Source organism: Pseudophryne corroboree, chromosome 1, assembly GCF_028390025.1.
Source record: "Pseudophryne corroboree isolate aPseCor3 chromosome 1, aPseCor3.hap2, whole genome shotgun sequence".
Lineage (NCBI taxonomy): Eukaryota > Metazoa > Chordata > Amphibia > Anura > Myobatrachidae > Pseudophryne > Pseudophryne corroboree.
The window spans coordinates 196,114,342-196,135,464 of NC_086444.1; the positions used below are offsets into that span (position 1 = coordinate 196,114,342).

General features: G+C 44.2%; 1 protein-coding gene across 1 annotated transcript in view; it reads left to right on the forward strand.

Moving 5' to 3' along the window:
* Positions 1 to 20,836, forward strand: part of ADGRV1 (adhesion G protein-coupled receptor V1) — a 1,000,765-nt gene extending 979,929 nt beyond the window's left edge. The window contains exons 87-91 of the mRNA XM_063964002.1: positions 1,470 to 1,627; positions 8,688 to 8,809; positions 18,732 to 18,923; positions 19,356 to 19,509; positions 20,440 to 20,836. Of these exons, the coding sequence (XP_063820072.1) occupies positions 1,470 to 1,627; positions 8,688 to 8,809; positions 18,732 to 18,923; positions 19,356 to 19,509; positions 20,440 to 20,558 (745 nt within the window). The 3' untranslated portion in view covers positions 20,559 to 20,836. The remainder of the gene's footprint in view (positions 1 to 1,469; positions 1,628 to 8,687; positions 8,810 to 18,731; positions 18,924 to 19,355; positions 19,510 to 20,439) is intronic.
* Positions 20,837 to 21,123: the final 287 nt, after the last annotated feature.

The window sequence follows — 21,123 nt, forward strand, 5'->3', positions numbered from 1 at the left end:
GCGTGGTAGGCTAATGGGGGCGTGTCTGGTGGCAATGTGGGTGGTCCAGGGGCATAGCCGGCAGGGAAAGTGAGCAGTCCGGGGCCATGGTATCATATTTGCGTCATTGTGGCCCCACCCCCGCTAGACAGTGCAGAGAAAACAGGCACTGTACAGCGGGGGTGGAGTTACGATGACGCGATTAATCGCAAATCGCGTCATCATATCCCCCTCTGAGCGCCCACTTGTTCTCTGCTGTAGGCAGCCAAGGGGGAGTGCGGGGGGCTGCCAGAAAAAGTGGGACATTTGCCCACCTTTCCTGGGGGCCAGGAGGGCCACCCGATTTTCGGGAGCCTCCCGGCCTTTCCGGGAGGGTAGGTAAGTAAGGTGCAACTGTGGCTGTATCTGCATTAAAAGTGGTTTGTTACAGCTTTAAAGGAAAATACTGTAATGTCGTATACAAATACAAAAGTGCCCACCAAGGGAATGCTGTGATAAGGGGCCACACTTAGGGGTGTGACCAACCTCCAGAGCGGGTGTGTCCAGCCTCCACAGAGGCTTGAAATACATCATAGCCTTGTGCAGTATAATGTAACATATCTATCATGTATAACACAAGTGTACAGTCTGGAACCTGATACCTAGTGGAGGGAATGGGTCCTTGGGCAATGGAATCCACAGGGGGTTTCCCCCAGGGTCGGACTGGCCCACAGGGGTACAGGGGAAACCACCTGTGGGCCCCACTGCCTGGGGGCCCTCATCCTCCTCTAGTGAATAGTTTCCAGACTGTGTTCTTGAATTATACATTGTACATATGTACTTTATACTGCACGACTATGGTGTATTCTCTACAATGCATTGCCAATATTTATCTGGTACATTATCATGCACGCACTAGCAGTATTTATATATTTGTCAAGGGGCCCAGCCCACGCACTCACTAATGGTTAGGCAATCCAATGTAGTGGCTGGCCACACACCCTCTGGAGACTGACAACACCCCTAAACAAGGGCTCCTACCACAGCATTCCCCGGTGGGCCCTTCATGCCCCAGTCCGACACTGGTTTCCCCTGTACCCCTGTGGGCCAGTCCAACCCTGTGAACACCCCATTACAGCCTAAAATGGCAATAAGGAGAGACAATAAAAGCAGGAAAATGCTGTGTAGGAAGATGAATAAATGAAAACAGACACTAAGCTGTAAGATGGGAGGACATCAAGTTTTGTCCTAAACAGCAAGGAAGGGAAGGGGGGTGATGAGGGAATAAAGACCCTCAGCCCCTAACGTATCCAAGTCTCCCAATTATAGGGGTTATTCAGGGTTGTAAGCAATTGGGCAAAACCATGTTGCACTGCAAGTGGGGCAGATGTAATGTGCAGAGAGAGTTAGATTTGGGTGGGGTGTGTTCAAATACTAAGATCTAAATTGCAGTGTAAAATAAAGCAGCCAGTATATTATAATGAATGAAATACTACATTTCTGTTTTCCAGGTGTTTTATTCCCAATGTTTATGCAGCTCTCTTTACTGCGGCCCTGGTTCCACTAGTTTGCCTCGTGGTAGTGCTGGTCGTTTTCATCCATGCGTACCAAGTCACACAGCAATGGAAAGCATACGACGACGTGTTCAGAGGGAGAAGTAACGGCACAGGTACAGTATACTGTGAATGTTCTGCTTAGTCATGTGCTATCTGGATGTCTGACATCAGTGAATAGTATGGGTTTGGATATTTTATTAGGGGGCGTTGAGGTTAGCGGTTAGTTACTCTCCGTGACAATGTGGGCTTTGCTGCAGCTGCCTAACACAGTTATGTTCTCTGGTGACTGGCAAGAGGGGGAAGGAAGCGCCAGTTCTACACCTCTCTATTATTACCCTGCTCCACCACACTTTCCTATAATAAATGAGATACACTAGATGCCCTAGTGTACCCTAACGTTGCTGGAAGCTTGGACTGCTCACATGTATCACAGATTAGCCAGAGAGATACAGAATACCCTTCCTACTCTCCACACACAGGTCACCTAGCCAGTGCCAGTGTCTATACTTTATACTTCCTGAAGTGTAATCTGGTGACTGGTGTTCCGTGTCTCTGAACTATTATACAGCAGTGTCTATACTTTATACTTCCTGAAGTGTGGTGACTGGTGTTCCGTGTCTCTGAACTATTATACAGCAGTGTCTATGGGAATTATGCTCACTGCTGTGGATGATTCCTGCTGCTGTGTCTGTGTGCGGCTACAGTGCATGAGAGTGTTTACAGACCTCAGCAATCTTCCATCAATAATCTGCTTATTGCTCCTTGTACACTCCCCCGACTCTGTGTGGGTGTGGTCAGTGACATGTGGGTGTGGCCAGTACCATGTGGGTGTGGTCAGTGCTGTGAAGGTGTGGCCAGTGCTGTGTGGGTGTGTACACCCCTACACTATCAGACGCACTGTCTCACAAAATACATAAAAAAAAGAAAAATTGCAGAATTTTGTGAGAAAACTAGAAATACAATTGTAAGACTTATGATTTATGACCAACCGTGTGGACAGCTAGGTGGCTTGTTTTCATCATACTGTCATGATGATGGGCCTAATTTTATGTGAAGGCCTGGAGCTGGAGCTCCATTCGCCCCATTGTTTGTCTGGCCCTGGGCAGTGTCCTGGCTTTTGGTGGCTATTAGGGCTCTTGCTTTCAAACATCAGCCGATATGGGGCCAAATGTAATAGAGTGAGAGTTTCAGAAAGTGAGAGATTTGGTAAGGTTTTTCAGGTTTTTTTTTTAAAGTGGCAATCATTTACACTGCAAAACCTTACCAAATCTCTCACTTTTTGAAACTCTCACTCTATTACATTTGGCCCCATATCGGCTGATGTTTGAAAGCAAGAGCCCTAATAGCCACCAAAAGCCAGGACAGTGCCCATGGTGTCCAGTGTGATGAGTAGCAGCTGATGGTGATTGACAGCTGGCTGGGAAGAGGCCCATTCTGTCTGCAGGTGCTGGTGGAGAGGGGTACAGTAAGAAGGGTGGACAGCTATAGTGACTGACATCCGGCTGTGTAGAGGGCCCGGACTGTGGGGGAGATGTACTAAGCCTTGTAGAGTGATAAAGTGGAGAGAGATAAAGTGTCAGCCAATCAGCTTTTAAATGACTAATTGGTAGTTTCTTTCCACCGTATCACTCTGCAAGGCTTAGTACATCTGTCCCTTTCTGCAGTATCCAGCGGCGGGTGTGAGTTGCAGGGGCGTGTCAGTTTGGATTGGCAGGCAATATGGGTTGTCTGTTAGATGAGCAGCGGGCAGAGCTCAGGTATCAGAGGCTGTCACTGCTGCTCCACTCTCCGGGTAACCAGAGATCCTGTTCTCACAGACACAGCTTCTTTTTCCCCCGGATACTCAGATTCTCCCGGCCAATGTACCCAGTTCTCAGCACCGCTCTCTTTAAACTTCAACGCCCGTCACCGAGAAATTTCAAGACTTGTGCACGTAACCCTTTCCATCCGCCCTGCATGCATTAACAGGGCACCTACATAAGCACGAGGGCCACTGGAAAGTTCTCCATCCCCCAATGTTCAGGTGACCATTAGTGTCCACTCAATATTTCCCAGTGAGTCCTTTAGTCCATAGTCACTTTTCCCTACTATATAAATACTTTAAATTAAACTATTATTACATTAATTACTAAATTGTAATGATTAATAATAAATTCATATTTTATTTTTTCAAACCTATATAATACTAAACAATTCATTACAAAACAGCAAAAATATTTGATATGAAACATAAAAGGGTCACAGTTATAACAGACTCTCCTGCCCTGGTGGTGCTGCTGCACAGTGCCTAGAAGCATGCTGTCATAGTAACTAAGCTGTGGCGTAGTGTCTGCGTCAGTGTCTGGGAAGCCGGCATTGTGGGTTCGAGACCCACCCTGACCACTTCGCCCGGAATGCTACCCGGGAGTGTGATAAGACCTGGCATGCCTACCCGGGAGTGTGGTAAGCATTAGCATGCCTCAGACCGGGAAGAGTGGTAAGTCCTAGCACACCTCTGACAGGGTGGCCCCCGAGTTGAGTCACAGGGCGTGGATCTCGAACTTGGATCCCAGATACATTTTTTTCCTGACATAAAAAAAACCTCTGGACCTTGAAGGGCAGTGCTTATAGAAAAGGGGCATCAGTTGGATTTTGACAAAATATTAAAACATGAAATGATAATAACTAAAAATATTTTTATTGCCCCTGCTCAAGTTATGACCCTTTGTGGAGTGGTGAAGTGAATTCGCCCACTCACCTATCTGCACTAATTAGGAGTATTGCTCTTTTCCAGGTTATAGAAATTGTTTACCATGGACTTTTGTTTGTTAAATTAATGTTAAATTAGTCCACTTGATAGTCAATTGACTGTAAGACCATTTGGGAATAAAGCAATAAATATATTAATTAAAATAAATATGAGAAAAGGAACATTTTATTTTAAAACCCTAGTGGGGTTCGAATCTGTAACCAAAGGTGAAGTATTACAGCGCATTAACACACATTTACACACATAACATTATGGGGCGCTGCTAAAATCTGGAGGCCAATAAAACTATATAAAACCCTAGGGTCACTTTTCGACTGCCAAAAGGGCAGCAGCTGGCATATTGATTTATACATAGGCTCTGCCAGAGCCGACCCTAGGCATAGGCAAACTAGGCAAATGCCCAGGGCATTTGAATGCCATGGGGCACAAGCAGATTCTGCTGATTAAAATGATATGCGGCATGCCTATATTCTGTGTGGGACTGTGGCTGTATCTGCATATGAAATGCGGGGAAAAGGGGTGCAGGGTCAGAGGCGGAACTAGCAGCGGTGCTAGGGGGCACCAGCCAAAATCTTGCCTAAGGCATCATATTGATTAGGGCCGGCTCTGCTAACAGGCCAGGTTTTAGTTTTACCCATGTTTGAGCTTAGATGGTTAAATTAAAATAACTTAAGTACTTATTAACCACTTAACTGCATGGTCAGATTACATGTGAATGCGCCGCCCCACTATGTCCTTCTGTTTTTGATGAAGAAATCCGTTCTGCAGATGAGCATAATATAATATTTAAATATTTAAAAAAATACCTTTTAAACTATATTATATAAAAAAAAGTAAAAAGTATTTGAACGGTTTTAAAGGGAAAATTGTCAGTTACCCCTGGTCTAGGGCCTAACACACTCATGTAAGTGCAGGTTTATAGAAGTGGAGATGTGGCCCAAAGCAATCAATCAGATTCTAGCTATCTAGCACCTTCTAGAAGGGGGTGGCAGTGATTAGGCCAGTCAGTACTTTCCTCTCAGTTCCTGCCTCTCCTGATACCTCTGCGTTTCATGAGATACCCATTCTGAATGAACTTTAAATTATGTGATAAATGGGTCATTTTTAATTTCAATAATGAGGAAGGCAAGATGTTGATGGAAACTGATTGGACAGCTTCAGCCAATGCTCGATTAAACCCTGTGGTGGCCCGCAGGAAGTCGTAATCTTGGGGCCCCTCTCGCAAATTATCTCCTAATACGTGTTTAAATTTTACCGATCAACAATTTTAATGAATCCATTTTATTACACAAAAACAGACATTAACAATTCTTAATGTTATTAAACAAATGAATGGATTATTTTATTAATCAAAAATTTTAAATATTATGAAACATTAGTACACAAGAGTATTAAACACACTAACTCACAGAAAGCTTCATTTCTCTAGGCTTCTCGTGTAATTGAACTAAGTAGTGTGCACATTGGTGGTCATTCCGAGTTGTTCGCTCGGTAATTTTCTTCGCATCGCAGCGATTTTCCGCTAATTGCGCATGCGCAATGTTCGCACTGCGACTGCGCCAAGTAAATTTGCTAAGAAGGTTGGTATTTTACTCACGGCATTACAAGGTTTTTTCTTCGTTCTGGTGATCGTAATGTGATTGACAGGAAGTGGGTGTTTCTGGGCGGAAACTGGCCGTTTTATGGGAGTGTGTGAAAAAACGCTGCAGTTTCTAGGAAAAACGCGGGAGTGTCTGGAGAAACGGGGGAGTGTCTGGGTGAACGCTGGGTGTGTTTGTGACGTCAAACCAGGAACGAAACTGACTGAACTGATCGCAGTGGCAGAGTAAGTGTCGAGCTACTCAGAAACTGCTAAGAAATTTCTATTCGCAATTTAGAGAATCTTTCGTTCGCAATTTTGCTAAGCTAAGATTCACTCCCAGTAGGCGGCGGCTTAGCGTGTGCAATGCTGCTAAAAGCAGCTTGCGCGCAAACAACTCGGAATGAGGGCCATTGGCCGCTAGTTGGAGATGACCATCACTACTGTATATCACACATACGTAGGTTGCACTGACATTCTTTACAAACTGACCCATGACAGAAGATGAGCTTTCAAGAGAGAAACTCTATATTCATAACCCTAATTGGTTTTGAAATAACATAATAGTTTCTAGGTGCTGTTTTGTACCTAATATTGAGTGACCATTGCAGTATGACAATTGGCAGTTGTACCAGAGCCGTAACTAGATATTTTGGTGCCCTGTGCCCGAAAGAGAATTGCCCCCCCACACACACTTTATTTAAAATAGGGACAAAAAAAATCTAGAAGCATGGCTTCATAGGGAAGCAGCATGGCCACATAATAGTACTAATTCACATTACACTGCACAGTAGTGTCCTTTATTCAAATGACACCACACAGTAAGAGCCCCTTATACACGTTGCTGCACAGTAATAGCCCCTTATACACGTTGCAGCACAGTGAGTGCCCCTTATACACATTACTGCACACTTAAAAAACCCTTACACACATTGCAGCACAGTAAGTGCCCCTTATACACGTTACAGCACAGTCAGGGCCCCTTACACAGGTTACAGCACACTTAAAAACCCCTTACACACATTACAGCACAGTAAGAGCCCCTTATACATTATCACAGGTAGAGCACATACACAGTGTGTGTGGGGGGGGGGGGGGGGGGTATTTGTGTGTGTGTCCCACATGTATTCACTGCCACCAGTGGATCACAGACACAGCTCCTGCATCCTACCTCCCACCTCCAACCCGAAGTCCTGTACAGCGCAGTTAAAGTGCGTACACATGTTGTTACGGCCCTGAGTTGTACAGTAATTTCAGAATCAGGTCCTATATACTCTGAAGTGAATTAAATACATTTAATGGCAGGTGCTATTCACTCATTTTGAATGCATAGAATATGTCACCTACATAAGAAGGAAAATGTCTTAATATGTTGAGTGCATCCTCCAACCTCCGGCCCACGCTTGCTGGGGATTTTATTGCATACTTGTTAAGCTGTTCCTCAATTGAAGCATGTTTCAAATTGAAGTCAGACAGCTGAACCATCTAATAATAGATGTCTGTCCTAAAGCAGGCCTCTTATTCTGCTCCCAGGCCTAACTTGTCTTGTGTATAAAAACAAAGGGAACCTGAAGAACTTGTACACACGTATACCTGTATTCTCAGAATTCCAGGTTCATCAGTATTACAGTTTCTCGGAAAGAACATAAATTCTATTTGTTATGTATGTTTTTGATCGTTCTCAGTTGCAGAAGGATCCTAAAACCACATAGTGGGGCTGATTCTAAGGCACTTTCCCACAGTCGCGCTTAGTCTTTATGCTAATGCCAGTACAATGTCCTTCCATAGCGTACATCCCTGTGTCCGAATGTGCAGGGATTGAGATGCCCCTGTCAGCGTCCCTAGAGTTTGTTGCAGTACAGATGTGTCCTCATACATATAGCCTCAATATACGCCACGCAGTGGGAAATGCCTGGTGTGAATGAGCTGACAGGTCCTGTACAACTCCGTTAGCATCAGGCGTCTTTGTTTTGCCAAAAATGCGTGTTATTCACATTGCTATGTGAAGAAGGCCTACAAGCAGACTCTGCTGATTAAAATGATATGCGACTGTATTGGCATAGAAAATGCTACGTTACAGTGTTTTCTAGGAAAACACAGAAGCGTTGCATTTGGTATGCAGATGCAGCCACGGTCGCACACAGAATAAAGGCATGCCGCATATCATTTTAATCTGCATGAGCTGCTTGTGCATCCTATTTGCATCGTTGTGCAAATAAGATGTATTTTAATAGAAATAGTCGCACAAAAAGACGCTTGGTTTTACCAGAAGGGATGTTTAACGTGCCAGGAGGCTGGATGTAAGTGGACACATCTGTATGTGAGTAGTTAAGTGTCTTTGAATTCAATCGCTTTCAGTAACACTCCCATAAGACACAATATCTCATTGTGTCTTTTTAGCGCGTTACTGTTCAAACCCCTTACATTTATTATTATAGCATGAGTTGAATTCTGTACTGCGATTCTGTATGTCAAATGTTTTAGATAGCATAACTATTTCACTTTCTAATATCTACCACCATTGCTCTACTTGTATGACAAGGAAACTGAGCTCATGCTGTGTCTTTCAAAAGCCTTACAATTGTATTACCAGAGACTGCTAATATTACCTCTGCAGAGTAATAGCCGGTTTAAATATCCTGTACTGAAATTTAACAGATAATCTTTTATGTTATGTGTGACTATGACATATGCATTTTAAAATTGAGATACTTGTAGTTTAGTTATTATTTATGTGCAGTCCCCCATACCTGCGCGGGTAATAGCAGGTCAGCAGTCATGACTTTGATAAGAGGATAGTGATGTAGCCTAATAGTGAATATATCTGTGTCTGTCTGCCTTGCAGAGATACCCCTGATCTTGTACCTCTTTGCTCTGATATCGGTGACATGGCTTTGGGGTGGATTACATGTGGCTTACAGATACCTCTGGATGTTGGTTCTCTTCATTATTTTCAACAGCCTACAGGTAAGATTGCTATTAGACTTCTTATTTCATTTTAGATCGGCTTACGGTCATTAGGTCGACATGGTCACTAGGTCCACATGGTCATTAGGTCAACATGTACTAGGTCGACATGAGTTTTAAAAAAATAATAATTCCTTTTTTGAACTTTTTCATACTTTACGATCCACATGGACTACGATTGGGAATAGTAACCCTTGCCCGAAACATGGCGGGAGAAGCGAGCCATGCGAGGGGACAAGGTGCACTAATTGGGGTTCCCCGTCACTTTACGAAGAAAACGACCCAATTTTTTTTTAAAGAACTCATGTCAGCCTTTTTCCATGTCGACCTAATGACCATGTCGACCTAATGCATGTTGACCAATAGTGGTCGACCTAACTCTTGTCGACCTAATGACCCATACCCTTTTAGAACACCTTCCAAAAATCCTCCCATTACCTGATGCATGCTGCCCATACAATGGATGGGACAAGTACATTGGTACAACTAATGGGGCCCATACATCTGTGGGCCAGTTCCCAGTTCTGACGCCTCAGCGCCACCGATCATAAATACAGATCTGCAGACATTGATGATAAGCGATCCATCAGGGAATCAGCATTATACAAATCTCAGACTCACCAGTCCTAATAATTTTGGTCATACTCTGCGAATCGAGAATTTTTAAGATGTTGGATGTTTCAGATCCCCCGACCCGACATCAGAAGAGCAAGGAATTATCCAGATACTCCCCTTATGTATGGGCCCCAATAAATCTAGATTTCAGTCAATAAAAACACAACTCTCACGTGTATACAAACACCACAATTAACAGACCTAAGGTTCTCATTTGTTTTGGATTTTCTTTCTCTTTATGCTTATTTTACAAAACTCATTATGCCCGTAGATTAAAAAAAAGGAATGGGGATATATTCCTGAAATTAGTTTTATTGTGTTTCATACTTAAGCAATTAACTGATCAGTGGGCAGTGTGCTGGGGGAATTTGTTTTTTTCTAGTCTAGATTATCCCCTCCCTTATGGGCCCTACACAGTGGGCGATAATACTGAAAGATATGCACGCTCTTGTTCATTAATGAACGAGATACCGTTCATATTTTTCAGTGTGGAGGCACCAGCGATGAACGATGCGTGGCCCTGCGCTCGTTCATCGCTGGTGCCCCGTTGCTTCTGCACTGCTATGGAGCCGGGTGACGGGGGGGGAGTGAAGAAACTTCACTCCCCCTGTCACTGCCTCCCGCCGCCGGGTCACCCATCGTCCGTATCCAGCGTCGGGCAGCTCGGCGGCGGATCTGTCAGTGTGTAGGGCCCATTACATGCACGGTGGTGGAGGTATGTATGGGATCAGTAGCTGGTGGGTATGTAGTGCCATATTAAAGGATATTGGAATGCCTACAGATGAGTTAGCTTTCAATTTACAAATATATAAATGTGTGACCCAAAGTGGTGCTATTATGATGTAGGTTCTGGCCTACTGGTAATAAACACTATACCGATTTATCAGGACATTGAAAAGCGAAACTTCCGGTATTGCTACTTTCCCAACGACAGGATTGCTGAATGCATGAATTAGTCCTAGCCAGTTATAATGGAGACCTATGGCAATTAGATCTACTAGCACTGATATTTATGGCTTTTTATTGATTATGTATACTTCATATGAAATTTGAATCTATAGAATTATTGTGCTTTAATAAACCTGTCATTTTTCATTAAAACAAGCCATTCTATTCTTTTTAAACCAGCCAGCGCTGGTATATCTCTTCTTTAGTGCACAGAAACCTTGCCGTGACTGGTGGCTTACCATATGTTTGCAAATTTACAGTATGTAACTGAGATCTCTTCTATCGTTATGTAGGATGTACGACTCTTTTGCTGGTCTATATAGCAGTGTGCTGGGGGAATTTATTTTTTCTTGACTAGATTATTCCCTCCCTTGCATTTACCTGCGAGAGACCAATAAATTGATTGAGCAACCACCATTCTATCTTTCCATGCTGTATGTTGTGTACCCGTACAAGCAACCTGTACATAATATCACTGCACCTGCGTATGATAATTGCTGCTGTTATTATTTATACATATCACAAGCAGTATGTTCATTCATTGCCTATTAGATTTTACAATCTACTTTATCTACCTTATGCATACAAATGCGCACACACACAATAGGGCTATTTAAGTCAGAAGCCATTTTTATAACGCTATAATAGTGATTTTATTTATATAGTAGCACGCCCTAAAAATAACCCTAAATTTCAGTAATAGATTAATAGCTCTCATGTACCTTCGTGCGCAGTGCTGAGTTGTTTACAGCTCTTCATACCCAAAGGAAAGTTATTTACAGTTCCCTTACTTGGCTTCTCAGAAATGTGTATTTTATTACAACACTAATGCTGAAGTTTCCATATTTAGCTTTGCTAAAGCCCAAACAAACGATAACATTTCAGTTTTGGAGAGTACCTGGAGAAAACAGCTTATCCAGTCCTACAGCATTGCAGCAGATGTAGGTATAGAGTTTCGGGAAGTCCCCTTGTGAGGTTTTATGGCTGTATTGTCACTACATGTAATCAGTATCACTGCTGCCCTACAGTAGGTTCTGCTGTTCTTACAGTGATAGCAAGGCGGCCAGTCACACTGTACTTGGAATAGTGCAAATCAACAAGGCTAGAGTCCTGTTTCAGCACTGATGCCACTGATGAGGGCCTGATTCACAGGTGGGCACAGTGCCAACCTTTGCGCAGTTGACTGCATACACATTTGCAGCACTGACGCAAATCAGGCAACATCGAATTCCTTTGTGAGTCTATGGTCACTCAGAATGACCCAATGTGTTTGCATTATTGCTGCCATTCCGTAATCCCCAACAAAACTAACACACCCTGTTAACAATCACTTGGGAATGAATCCTCAGTGCGACCTAAGCACAATTCAATTGCTGCGCTTGCACATTGGGGCAGTGATGCATGCGCAGACCACTGATAATCACTGCAATTATTTGCTACTGCACATGCGTGAAAACTCCAGAAAGTTCCTATGGCGGCTATGGCCCATACGTTACACAGAGTGTACACAGAGAGTGCTGTTATGAACATAGTCACAAAAGAGCTTGCAGTGCACAAACCTGGGCGTTCTTGGCAGTGGCCTGAAGTGCTTGCAAAAAAAGGCTGTCTCATAGGCGTGTTATGTGTCTGTGAACGCAGCTGAGATCCCAAATGCAGATCCACAGCCACAGAGGCCATTATTAGAGTTATTTGAAAAAGAAGCACTGAGCAGCCACTGGCTTATCTATAATGGTTTCAGTGTGTGCGGTGCACACAGACCCCTCGGGTCCAGGGGGGCCCTCACCGTACAAACTGCACCCATTTTTTAAGTACTCACTTATCCTGAGTCCGGCATCCACTGCGGCAGCCCTTTAAAAACACTGGGTAAATGGCACAGCGGCCATTTTGTCTGCGTTTTGTGCATGTGAAGTAGGGGGAAGCCCTGCACATGTATAGTAGACTCTAGCACAGAGCTAGAGTCTACTAGCGGCTTCTGGCAAGAGAGGAGGGGGCCCGGATGGAATCTGCGTATGGGCCCCCTCCTCTCCTAAATGCCCCTGTGAGCAGCCCATAGAATGACGCAAGTGTCGATGGTGCGGGCAATGGTTTACCGATGGTGGGGTGTTCAGAACCACCAACACAGTTGCACTGTCCATAGACAATAAAACAATAAAACTTGGTGCCTCTGCGCTTGTTCTCTCCGTTACATGCCGCTGCACAAGGGAAAGATATTAGCATTTGCATAATATCGCACTTTGTTTCGAGAGAGGGCGATATTACGGTCACTGTAACGTCCACCTCTGAATAACTGGAGATGTGAGAAGCAGCAAAGAGAATTGTATCCGATGAAGTCTACTACTAAGCCTTGAATGCAGATAAAGTGGATGGAGATAGAGCACCAGCCAATCAGCTCCTAACTACCATGTCACAGGCTGGGTTTGAAAAATGACAGAAGCTGGTTGGCTGGTACCTTATCTCTGTGCACTTTATCTCCATCTAAGGCTTAGTAAATAGACCCAGTGAGAAACGTGTAGGGAGACTAGGCAGTATGGTAATTGGTGGGGTGTATAATAATTTATAATGTGCTGGTGTCTGCCCACTGGTGACGGACCAACTACAGTATTGCCTGCCATTTTATTATTATTTTCCTACTGAAGTGACCAGGGCTCTCTCTCCTTTGGTTGTACTATGTAAGTAAATTGCAGGTTGTAATTACACAGTCGAGTCACATTATTATGACTACCACCTAATACCCAGAGTGTGCAGCACGGACATCAGCTAGACGGGCTGAGAGTGACTTAGTAAGGTGTTGGTAGGTTGGCACAGATATTTTTTGACGGTGAGCTGGTCCACCGTAGTGTCAGTCGGCCCTCACACACCTTCGTAGCCGACGTTCACCTCTCACATCAATGGCATGTGGTGCTCCTCAGTTTCCACGTTGGTTATTTGCAGTGGTGCCATTTGTACTGCCACGATTCACCTTCACCACAGCAGCACACGAACAGTTCACAAATTGCGCTGGTTCAGAAATACCGCCACCCTTGGCCCGAAAGCTGATAATCATCCCCTTATGCAGCTCTGATAAATTGACCCATGACAGCAACAAGTGATATGTGTGCAGGTGGCCTATCGCACCCACCAAGCCAGCGCACAACACGTGACGTACTTCATGGGCTACATGCTGCCAACGTCAAATGTAGGAGGTTGTCATAATAATGTTACTCACCCGTGTATGTATATATGTCATTTGTGCACTTGTTTATACGTGGTAACCTTTGCACTTACTGTATGTTCAGCGCTGCGGAACCCTTATGGCACCATATAAATAAAGGATAATAACAATAATTTATATTGCTTGGATCACTCCTTGCTTTGCATGTGTGAGCAAAATGTACCTTTTATCTTTATCTTACTCTTATCTTTATTATAGTCTTTATAAATGCCTTTAAACACCATACTCACGCAAGGATGATACCAAAGGAACACGGAAGTCTGTAGTATCGTAGCATAGACCTGCAGCAGGGTCCCTTGGTTGTTGTACAGGTTAAGTGGACCTTTCCTTCTGTAAACGGAAGGGGAGAAGGTGTTTTCAACCCTTATAATTCTGCCCACACAAACATGGTTCACAATTGGTGCAGTGGTTAGCATTACTGCATCATAGCACTGTGGGCATGAGCAGGGTCGGCTCCAGGCCTACTATCGCCCTGTGTGAGAAATTTTGAAGTGCCCTCCCAATGCGTGCACTCCTGGGAAAGTGGGCGTGGCATTGCAACTTTATATTATCAAACTATAAATATACATATTTTCACCCCCTCCTCTACACACACAACGCCTCCTTACACATAACCCCACAGTAGTGTTCCTTACACATAACCCCAGTAGCGCAATGCCAGATACACATATGCCCCCACAGTGCCCCAATAGTGCAACATATGCCCCAATAGTGCCATATACACATATGCCCCCAGTAGTGCAGTGCCAGATACACATAATATGCCCCCACAGTGACAGATATACATAATAACTCCAGTGGTGCAGTGCCAGATACACATATGCCCCCATTAGTGCAGTGCCAGATACACATTATATGCCCCTACAGTGCCAAATACACATTGTATGCCCCTACAGTGCCAAATACACATTATAAGCCCCCACAGTGCCAGATACACATAATATACCCCTAGTAGTGCCAGATACACATTATATGCCCCCAGTAGTGCTAGATACACATTATATGCCCACAGTAGTGCCAGATACACACTATATGCCCACAGTAGTGCCAGATACACATTATATGCCCACAGTAGTGCTAGATACACATAATATGCCCCCAGTAGTGCCAGATACACATAATATGCCCCCTGTAGTGCCAGATACACATAATACCCCCCAGTAGTGCCAGATACACATAATACCCCCCAGTAGTGCCAGATACACATAATATGCCCCCACAGTGACAGATACACATAATATGCCCCCAGTACTGCCAGATACACAGATGCCCCCACAGTGCCAGATACACATAATGTGTCCCCAGTAGTGCTGCTTACCACTGCCACCGGGCTCTGCTGCCTGCTGCTCTGTGCTCCCGCTGCCAGGGATCCGCTGCTGCTGTTTGTGTCAGAGTGGAGGAGAACGTAGCGTGCACCTCTCCTTCCCCTCATTCCAGTCTCCGATGGCGGTACAGCATCTCTGCCATTCGTCGTGATGGTGCAAGCTAGTCAGACGGGCAATCACTTTGGGAGCAACGGGGAAGGGGCACCCACCGCAGACCACAGTGTGGAACAGCTTCCCTGATCCACCCACGTCTAGCAAGGGAGCGGTGAGCGGCAGGTACAAGGAAACGCCATTTGGCAAGGAGGAGGAGCAATTGCGGCCGTCAGCACCCGGCGCGGCCTCTTCTAAGGAACGTGCCTGGAGCTGGCCCTGGCATGAGTTAAATTCCTAATACAGGCCATATCTGTGTGGAGTTTATATGTTTTCCACATTAGGATGGGTTTCCTCCCACGTTTATATACCTGTAATTTAACTGGCTTCTGACAAAAATGATAATGTGTGTAAACATGTTATAGGAAATATAGGGCCTAATTCAGAGTTGATTGCAGCAGCAAATTTGTTAGCAGTTGGGCAAAACCTTGTGCACTGCAGGGGGGGGGGCAGATATAACATGTGCAGAGAAAGTTAGATTTGGGTGGGATGTGTTCAAAATGAAATCTAAATTGCAGTGTAAAAATAAAGCAGCCAGTATTTACCCTGCAAAGAAACAAAATAACCCACCCAAATCTAACTCTCTCTGCAAATGTTATATCTGCCACACCTGCAGTGCACATGGGCCCTCATTCCAAGTTGATCGCTAGCTGCCGTTGTTCACTGCGTAGCGATCATTTAAAAAAACTGCAAAACTATGCATGCGTATGGGCCACAATGCGCACTTGCGGCATACGGGTACAAAGAGCATCGTTGTTTTGCACTGCTTCTAGTGACGATTCCATTCACACAGCCGATCGCAAGGATATTGACAGGAAGTGGGAGTTTATGGGTGTCAAGTGACAATTTTCTGGGAGTGTTTGGAAAAATGCGGGCGTGTCCAGGCGTTTGCAGGGCGGGTATCTGACGTCAATTCCGGGACCTTTGTCGCAGCAATCATCGCACAGAATAAGTAACTACGGGGCTGGTCTTGTTTTGCACAAAATGTGTTTGCATCCGCTCTGCTGCACTCTTGCAAGGTGAAAATACACTCCCCCGTGGGTGGCGACTATGCGTTTGCACGGCTGCTATAAGTAGCTAGCGAGCGATCAACTCGGAATGAGGGCCATGGTTTTGCCCTACTGCTAACAAATTTGTTGCTGCGATCAACTCTGAATTATCCCCTTAGTGAGTGATTCATAGTAGTACAGCAATGCCGCTGCAGATGCAATGTTTTGACTATGGGGATGTGCAAAAATATACTAATATAACAGCCGCTGGGATTTGTATAGAGACGCCCACCAGAGCCTTCGCAGTATTGACGCATATCACACCAACAACAAACTTCTGAGGGAATCTATGGTCGCCGTAACTGAGATGCCAGATACATCTTTCCTGCGTATAGGATCGCAGTTGGCTGCTCTCCCAACTTGCCTGCATTATTGCTGTCACTCCCCTTTACCTCCCACAAAAGGGCCACTCCCTGAGTGTACGTCATTTAGAAATGAATCCTCACTGCGACTGTAATCGTCATTCAATCACCACACATGCAGGTAGCGGAGGTGACACATGCATAGACCACCGATAATTTCTCAACTGCATGAACATCGGGATAGCGTACAACTATGAATCAGGCCCATAGATTGTATGCACCACTGGGGCAGGCACTGATGTGAATGAGTGAAATATTCTCTGTAAAGCGCTGCAGAATATGTGTTCTAGTGTGCAATATAAATATACCTAACTGCTAATAAATAAATACTATAAATATGTACAGCCCAACTTATTATCCTACATCTACAGTACTAAAGGCTGTTAGGTATTATCCACTTGTCTGGCTTGGTCGCATGTGATGCGACCAATAGCAGGAGTTCGTTACCTGGCTTGGTCGCATCACATGCGTCCTGCTACCCCAGCTTCCACAACCTCCACCGTCTGACAATCAGGACACAGCTGCCCCCACTGTACACCCCCATTCCAAGCAGTGACACAACAGTCTCTGACCGCCGCCATCACTGCTGGAATCGCTTCCCGAAAATGCTGTGTGGCCTCCATTCTGGAGCGCAGGGAACTTTAAAGGGGGAAGGTAGGGGGGGGAGTCAGGGGGATATAAAGTTAAATAGTTAATTATGCCGGGAAAGGTGGCAGGGAAGGGCAGGGGTTGGTAGGTCAAGTATTACTTTTATTTATTTTTAACGGGGGGAGGGGTTATGAACCATGGTTTGTTTGTTTGTTTGTTTGTTTGTTTGTTTTTATAGTAAGGGGGTAGTTATTTTATAATGGAGGGACTATGGACACACCTTTTTTATATACAATATTTTATTAAAATCAGTTTTTAAACTTTATTAAGTAACAAAAAAAAGCGGTTTTGTGGGGGGAAAAACATCAGTTAAGTGGTTAATTAAACATAAATATTTGACCACAAAACATGCTTTTCAATCCATAAGCCTTCTTCTCCCCATCCATGCACTGTCCATAACCCTCTCCACCCTCACTTGTCCCACCTCTTCCATACTCCCTTCTTCCCCATGCGTTCCGTTGCCTATACCGCATGTGATGCAGTAAAGATCTGAGATCACTGCACATTTCACAGCGTGTTTTATCTTTGTGTCTTTCTGGTGATGGGAAGGGACATTACTGTAACTAGCTGCAGTGGAATACCAAGGTAGAAATAACTAGTTCCCCTTACTAGTCCATACGTTTGTATATGAATCTGCCTCTCTGATTGTCTGTGCATAGAGCCAGTGTGTATAGCTGCCACTTGTCACTAACATCTAGGGTCACACTTTCCAATATTGACAATGCGTTTCTTCTCTTTCTACATATTGAATGACCTTTTTACCATCTGCTCTTACTCTCTAGGTTTTATATCTTGATGTGGGTAGTCAAAGTATGTACTATTGTCCTATTCAGTAGTGATGGGTATAGTCAGAGTTCTGCAAGGCTCACTAATCTTAGCAGCAAAGTGTCCAAAAATAATAATATTAATTAGGAGCAGTAAAAATAACAAGATAGTCCTGACCACTTGGGATGAGATCTCAAGCATCAGGGCACACTCTGTATGGCTATAAGGTATGCGGTTAGCACACCGTTCGTCGGGATCCCGGCGGTCACAATACAGACACCAGGATCCTGACAGGGGCACCATACCGCCGCCGGTGATTTCCCCTCTTCCCCCCCCCCCCCCGCAGCGCGGCAAGTGCAGCAAGCCCTCAATTGGCTTAGTGGCTCTCGTCCCCCTGCCGGCATTCCACCATTCGGGATGCTGATGTCGGGATACTGACATTCGGCATCCCGTGCGGCGGTCAAGCATACGGAACCCATCTATAACAGCAGTATTTATACAATGTGCTGAAATGGGAGTTACAAAAGTACACAAGTTCAGTGAGCCTAATGAGTAATTAGCATTTATGGATCTAGTACAAGTTAGAAAATAGAGAGAAATATCTGGTTCCAGAGAGCCAGGAAATGGAGCCTCCACTAATCTGCTAGTTGGGATGAGGGCTACTGTGCCAGTGATAGGCTTTGGTGAATATTCTACACAGTACATTAGGTATACTGTATCATGTGAACATACTAATAAAATAAAAGTTAATTGGTTGGTCCAATTACTCAGGAAGGGTGTAAGTTGCTGTTGCAGCAGGTAATGTGAGTTTAATTACAATGTTTGATAATTATTTTACTGTCATTGTAGGGTCTTTATGTCTTTGTGGTCTACTTTATTATGCACAACCAGCTCTGCTGCCCAGTTAAAGCCAGTTACAGCATAGAGATGGATGGACATAGAAGCCCAGCCTCCGCTTTCTTCACACCTAGCAGTGGAATGCCGCCCGCCGGGACAGAGATCAGCAAGTCCACTCAGAACCTGATTAGTGCAATGGAGGAGGTAATATGCATCGCCTAGCTATTCCTGATTATCAGTAACTTCTATGGAGCACAAGCATGGACTGCAGTCAGGGGCACGTTAGCAAATATGGGGGCAGATGTGTAAATGTTTTCTGTAGGCTTCCCTCCCATAACCACTTCATTGTGCATGCCAGCATAAAATCACACCACCCCCGGGTTATCTGGCTGCATCTTTCTGTCTTCTCAAACATGATGCAGCCCAGGAGATGGCAACAACTCTGGAACAGTACTAGAGTCCTTGTAGCTTCTGTGCCAGCGCCATCTTTCAGAAGATCATCAGTAGCCTGGTGACCTGGAAGAGTCTGTTCTGGGTGCAGGATGTGCAGCACAGTAATGGTTAAATTATGCCGGTGTCACTTATGTACTGTAGTAGATCAGCTTTGTTCTTAATTTTGATCCACGCCTCTTTCAGATATCATCGGAATGGGAGAGGTCCGGCAGCCAGGAAAAGCAAAGTCCTCAGAACGGCGCAGCCTATACTCCCTCCGGAGGCTACAGTAACGGCTCGCTGGTTGCTGATGAAGAACTACAAGAATTTGACGACTTAATATTTGTTTTAAAAGCTGGTAGGTTGCACGGCTACTTATCCATATATATTCAGCTCATGGTGATATCCTCTAAGTTCCGTCAGAATGCTGGCACCATGTGCACACCAGCATTGCACAATTACCCTTACACGCCATAGAGCTGCACCTCTCCTCATCAGTGTTATCATCTTCTTTTGTTTTAGTGTACAAAATATCGCTATATAAACATATTTAATGTTGTAAATACTGTAAGTAATATTTCCATGTATAAGGTACCCAGCTGCACTAAACAAAAGCATTGGCTATCTTTCAGCATGAGAGGGGAAAATTAAATATACTGCAGGCTGTAGTCAAATAAGAGGTTAAGGACAAAGGTCTTGTTTTCTATCGCTCATTGTACAAGCCACTTGAGAGACAGAAAATATAGAGTCCATTATCCGGCTGAATGTGACTGTACTGCATACATGAGCAGCTAGCATCTTGTTCTAGAATCCACAGCGACAGCAAACATAACACACAACTATACTGCACACAGCACCTGCCGGAGAACATGATGGCAAACAATGGAGGTGTAATTGTTTTATTGCCCAAATACATCAAAGGCTGTTTTATGTTCAGTGTTCAGCGAATGCGTGCTATAAAATCAGGATCTTTTATGAAATGTTTACAGTACCTATTGTCACAATAGTGGAGGAACAAAGGAATGGGAGGGGGCAGCTGCAACACTAAATATCAGAGACCCCCTTTCCCCCAAACATACTTACACAAATAGATAATAGTACTTTTCATCCGCAACTCCCGTCACATCATTGGCAGAACAATGGAATGGGAGGTCCAGGTCGAGAAATCTATTCAGTTTTATAAAATACAAGTTTTATAGACATCCTACCGTAGATATAGGAATTTACCATTTGCTTTATTTTTACTAGCATTGTATTACTGATTTGTTTAATTAACTTTCCTCCTTAGGATCAGGACTGAATATAAGTGACACGGAATCGTGCCACGAAAGCCAAGATGGAGGCAGCATGGCTAACTCACAAATTGTGGAACTCCGGAGAATTCCCATAGCGGACACTCATTTATAACTCATTTTTTTAATACAGAACATCCATATTTTTTTATTGTTATAATTGCACTAAACAGTACCACAGTGTAAAATAGCCTCCCGATAACTGCCGTCATAGCAGTGACTTATGCCCTATAGAGGAGCAGATTGGACTAAATACTGTATGTGAATACTGAAGAAACTGGACTTGGGGAAAAACCCTGACTGGACATAGTAATAAGAAGAAAGTGATTACATTAACATTATGATTAACCCATTTACTGTAGCAAACATTAAAACCATTTTGTTTATTTGTAATGGAATGCTTTTTATTTCTTAATGATGACCACACCCAATTTCACATGCTATTTAAAGGTTGTATCAGTTTTAAAAGGTCCTTGCCACATACACAGTGGAGGCTGCCATTGTGTGGGCATGCAGTTTAGTAGAAATCATTGACATGATGGCTAATATTCATAATGCACAAATTCCTGTCATGCTGAACAGCTGAAATCTCATGAACATTGGTCCAGCATACAAACTGTCTCAATCTATTGTGCGTCTGCGGTCAAGCATACAAACTGGCTTAATCCACTGTGCATCGG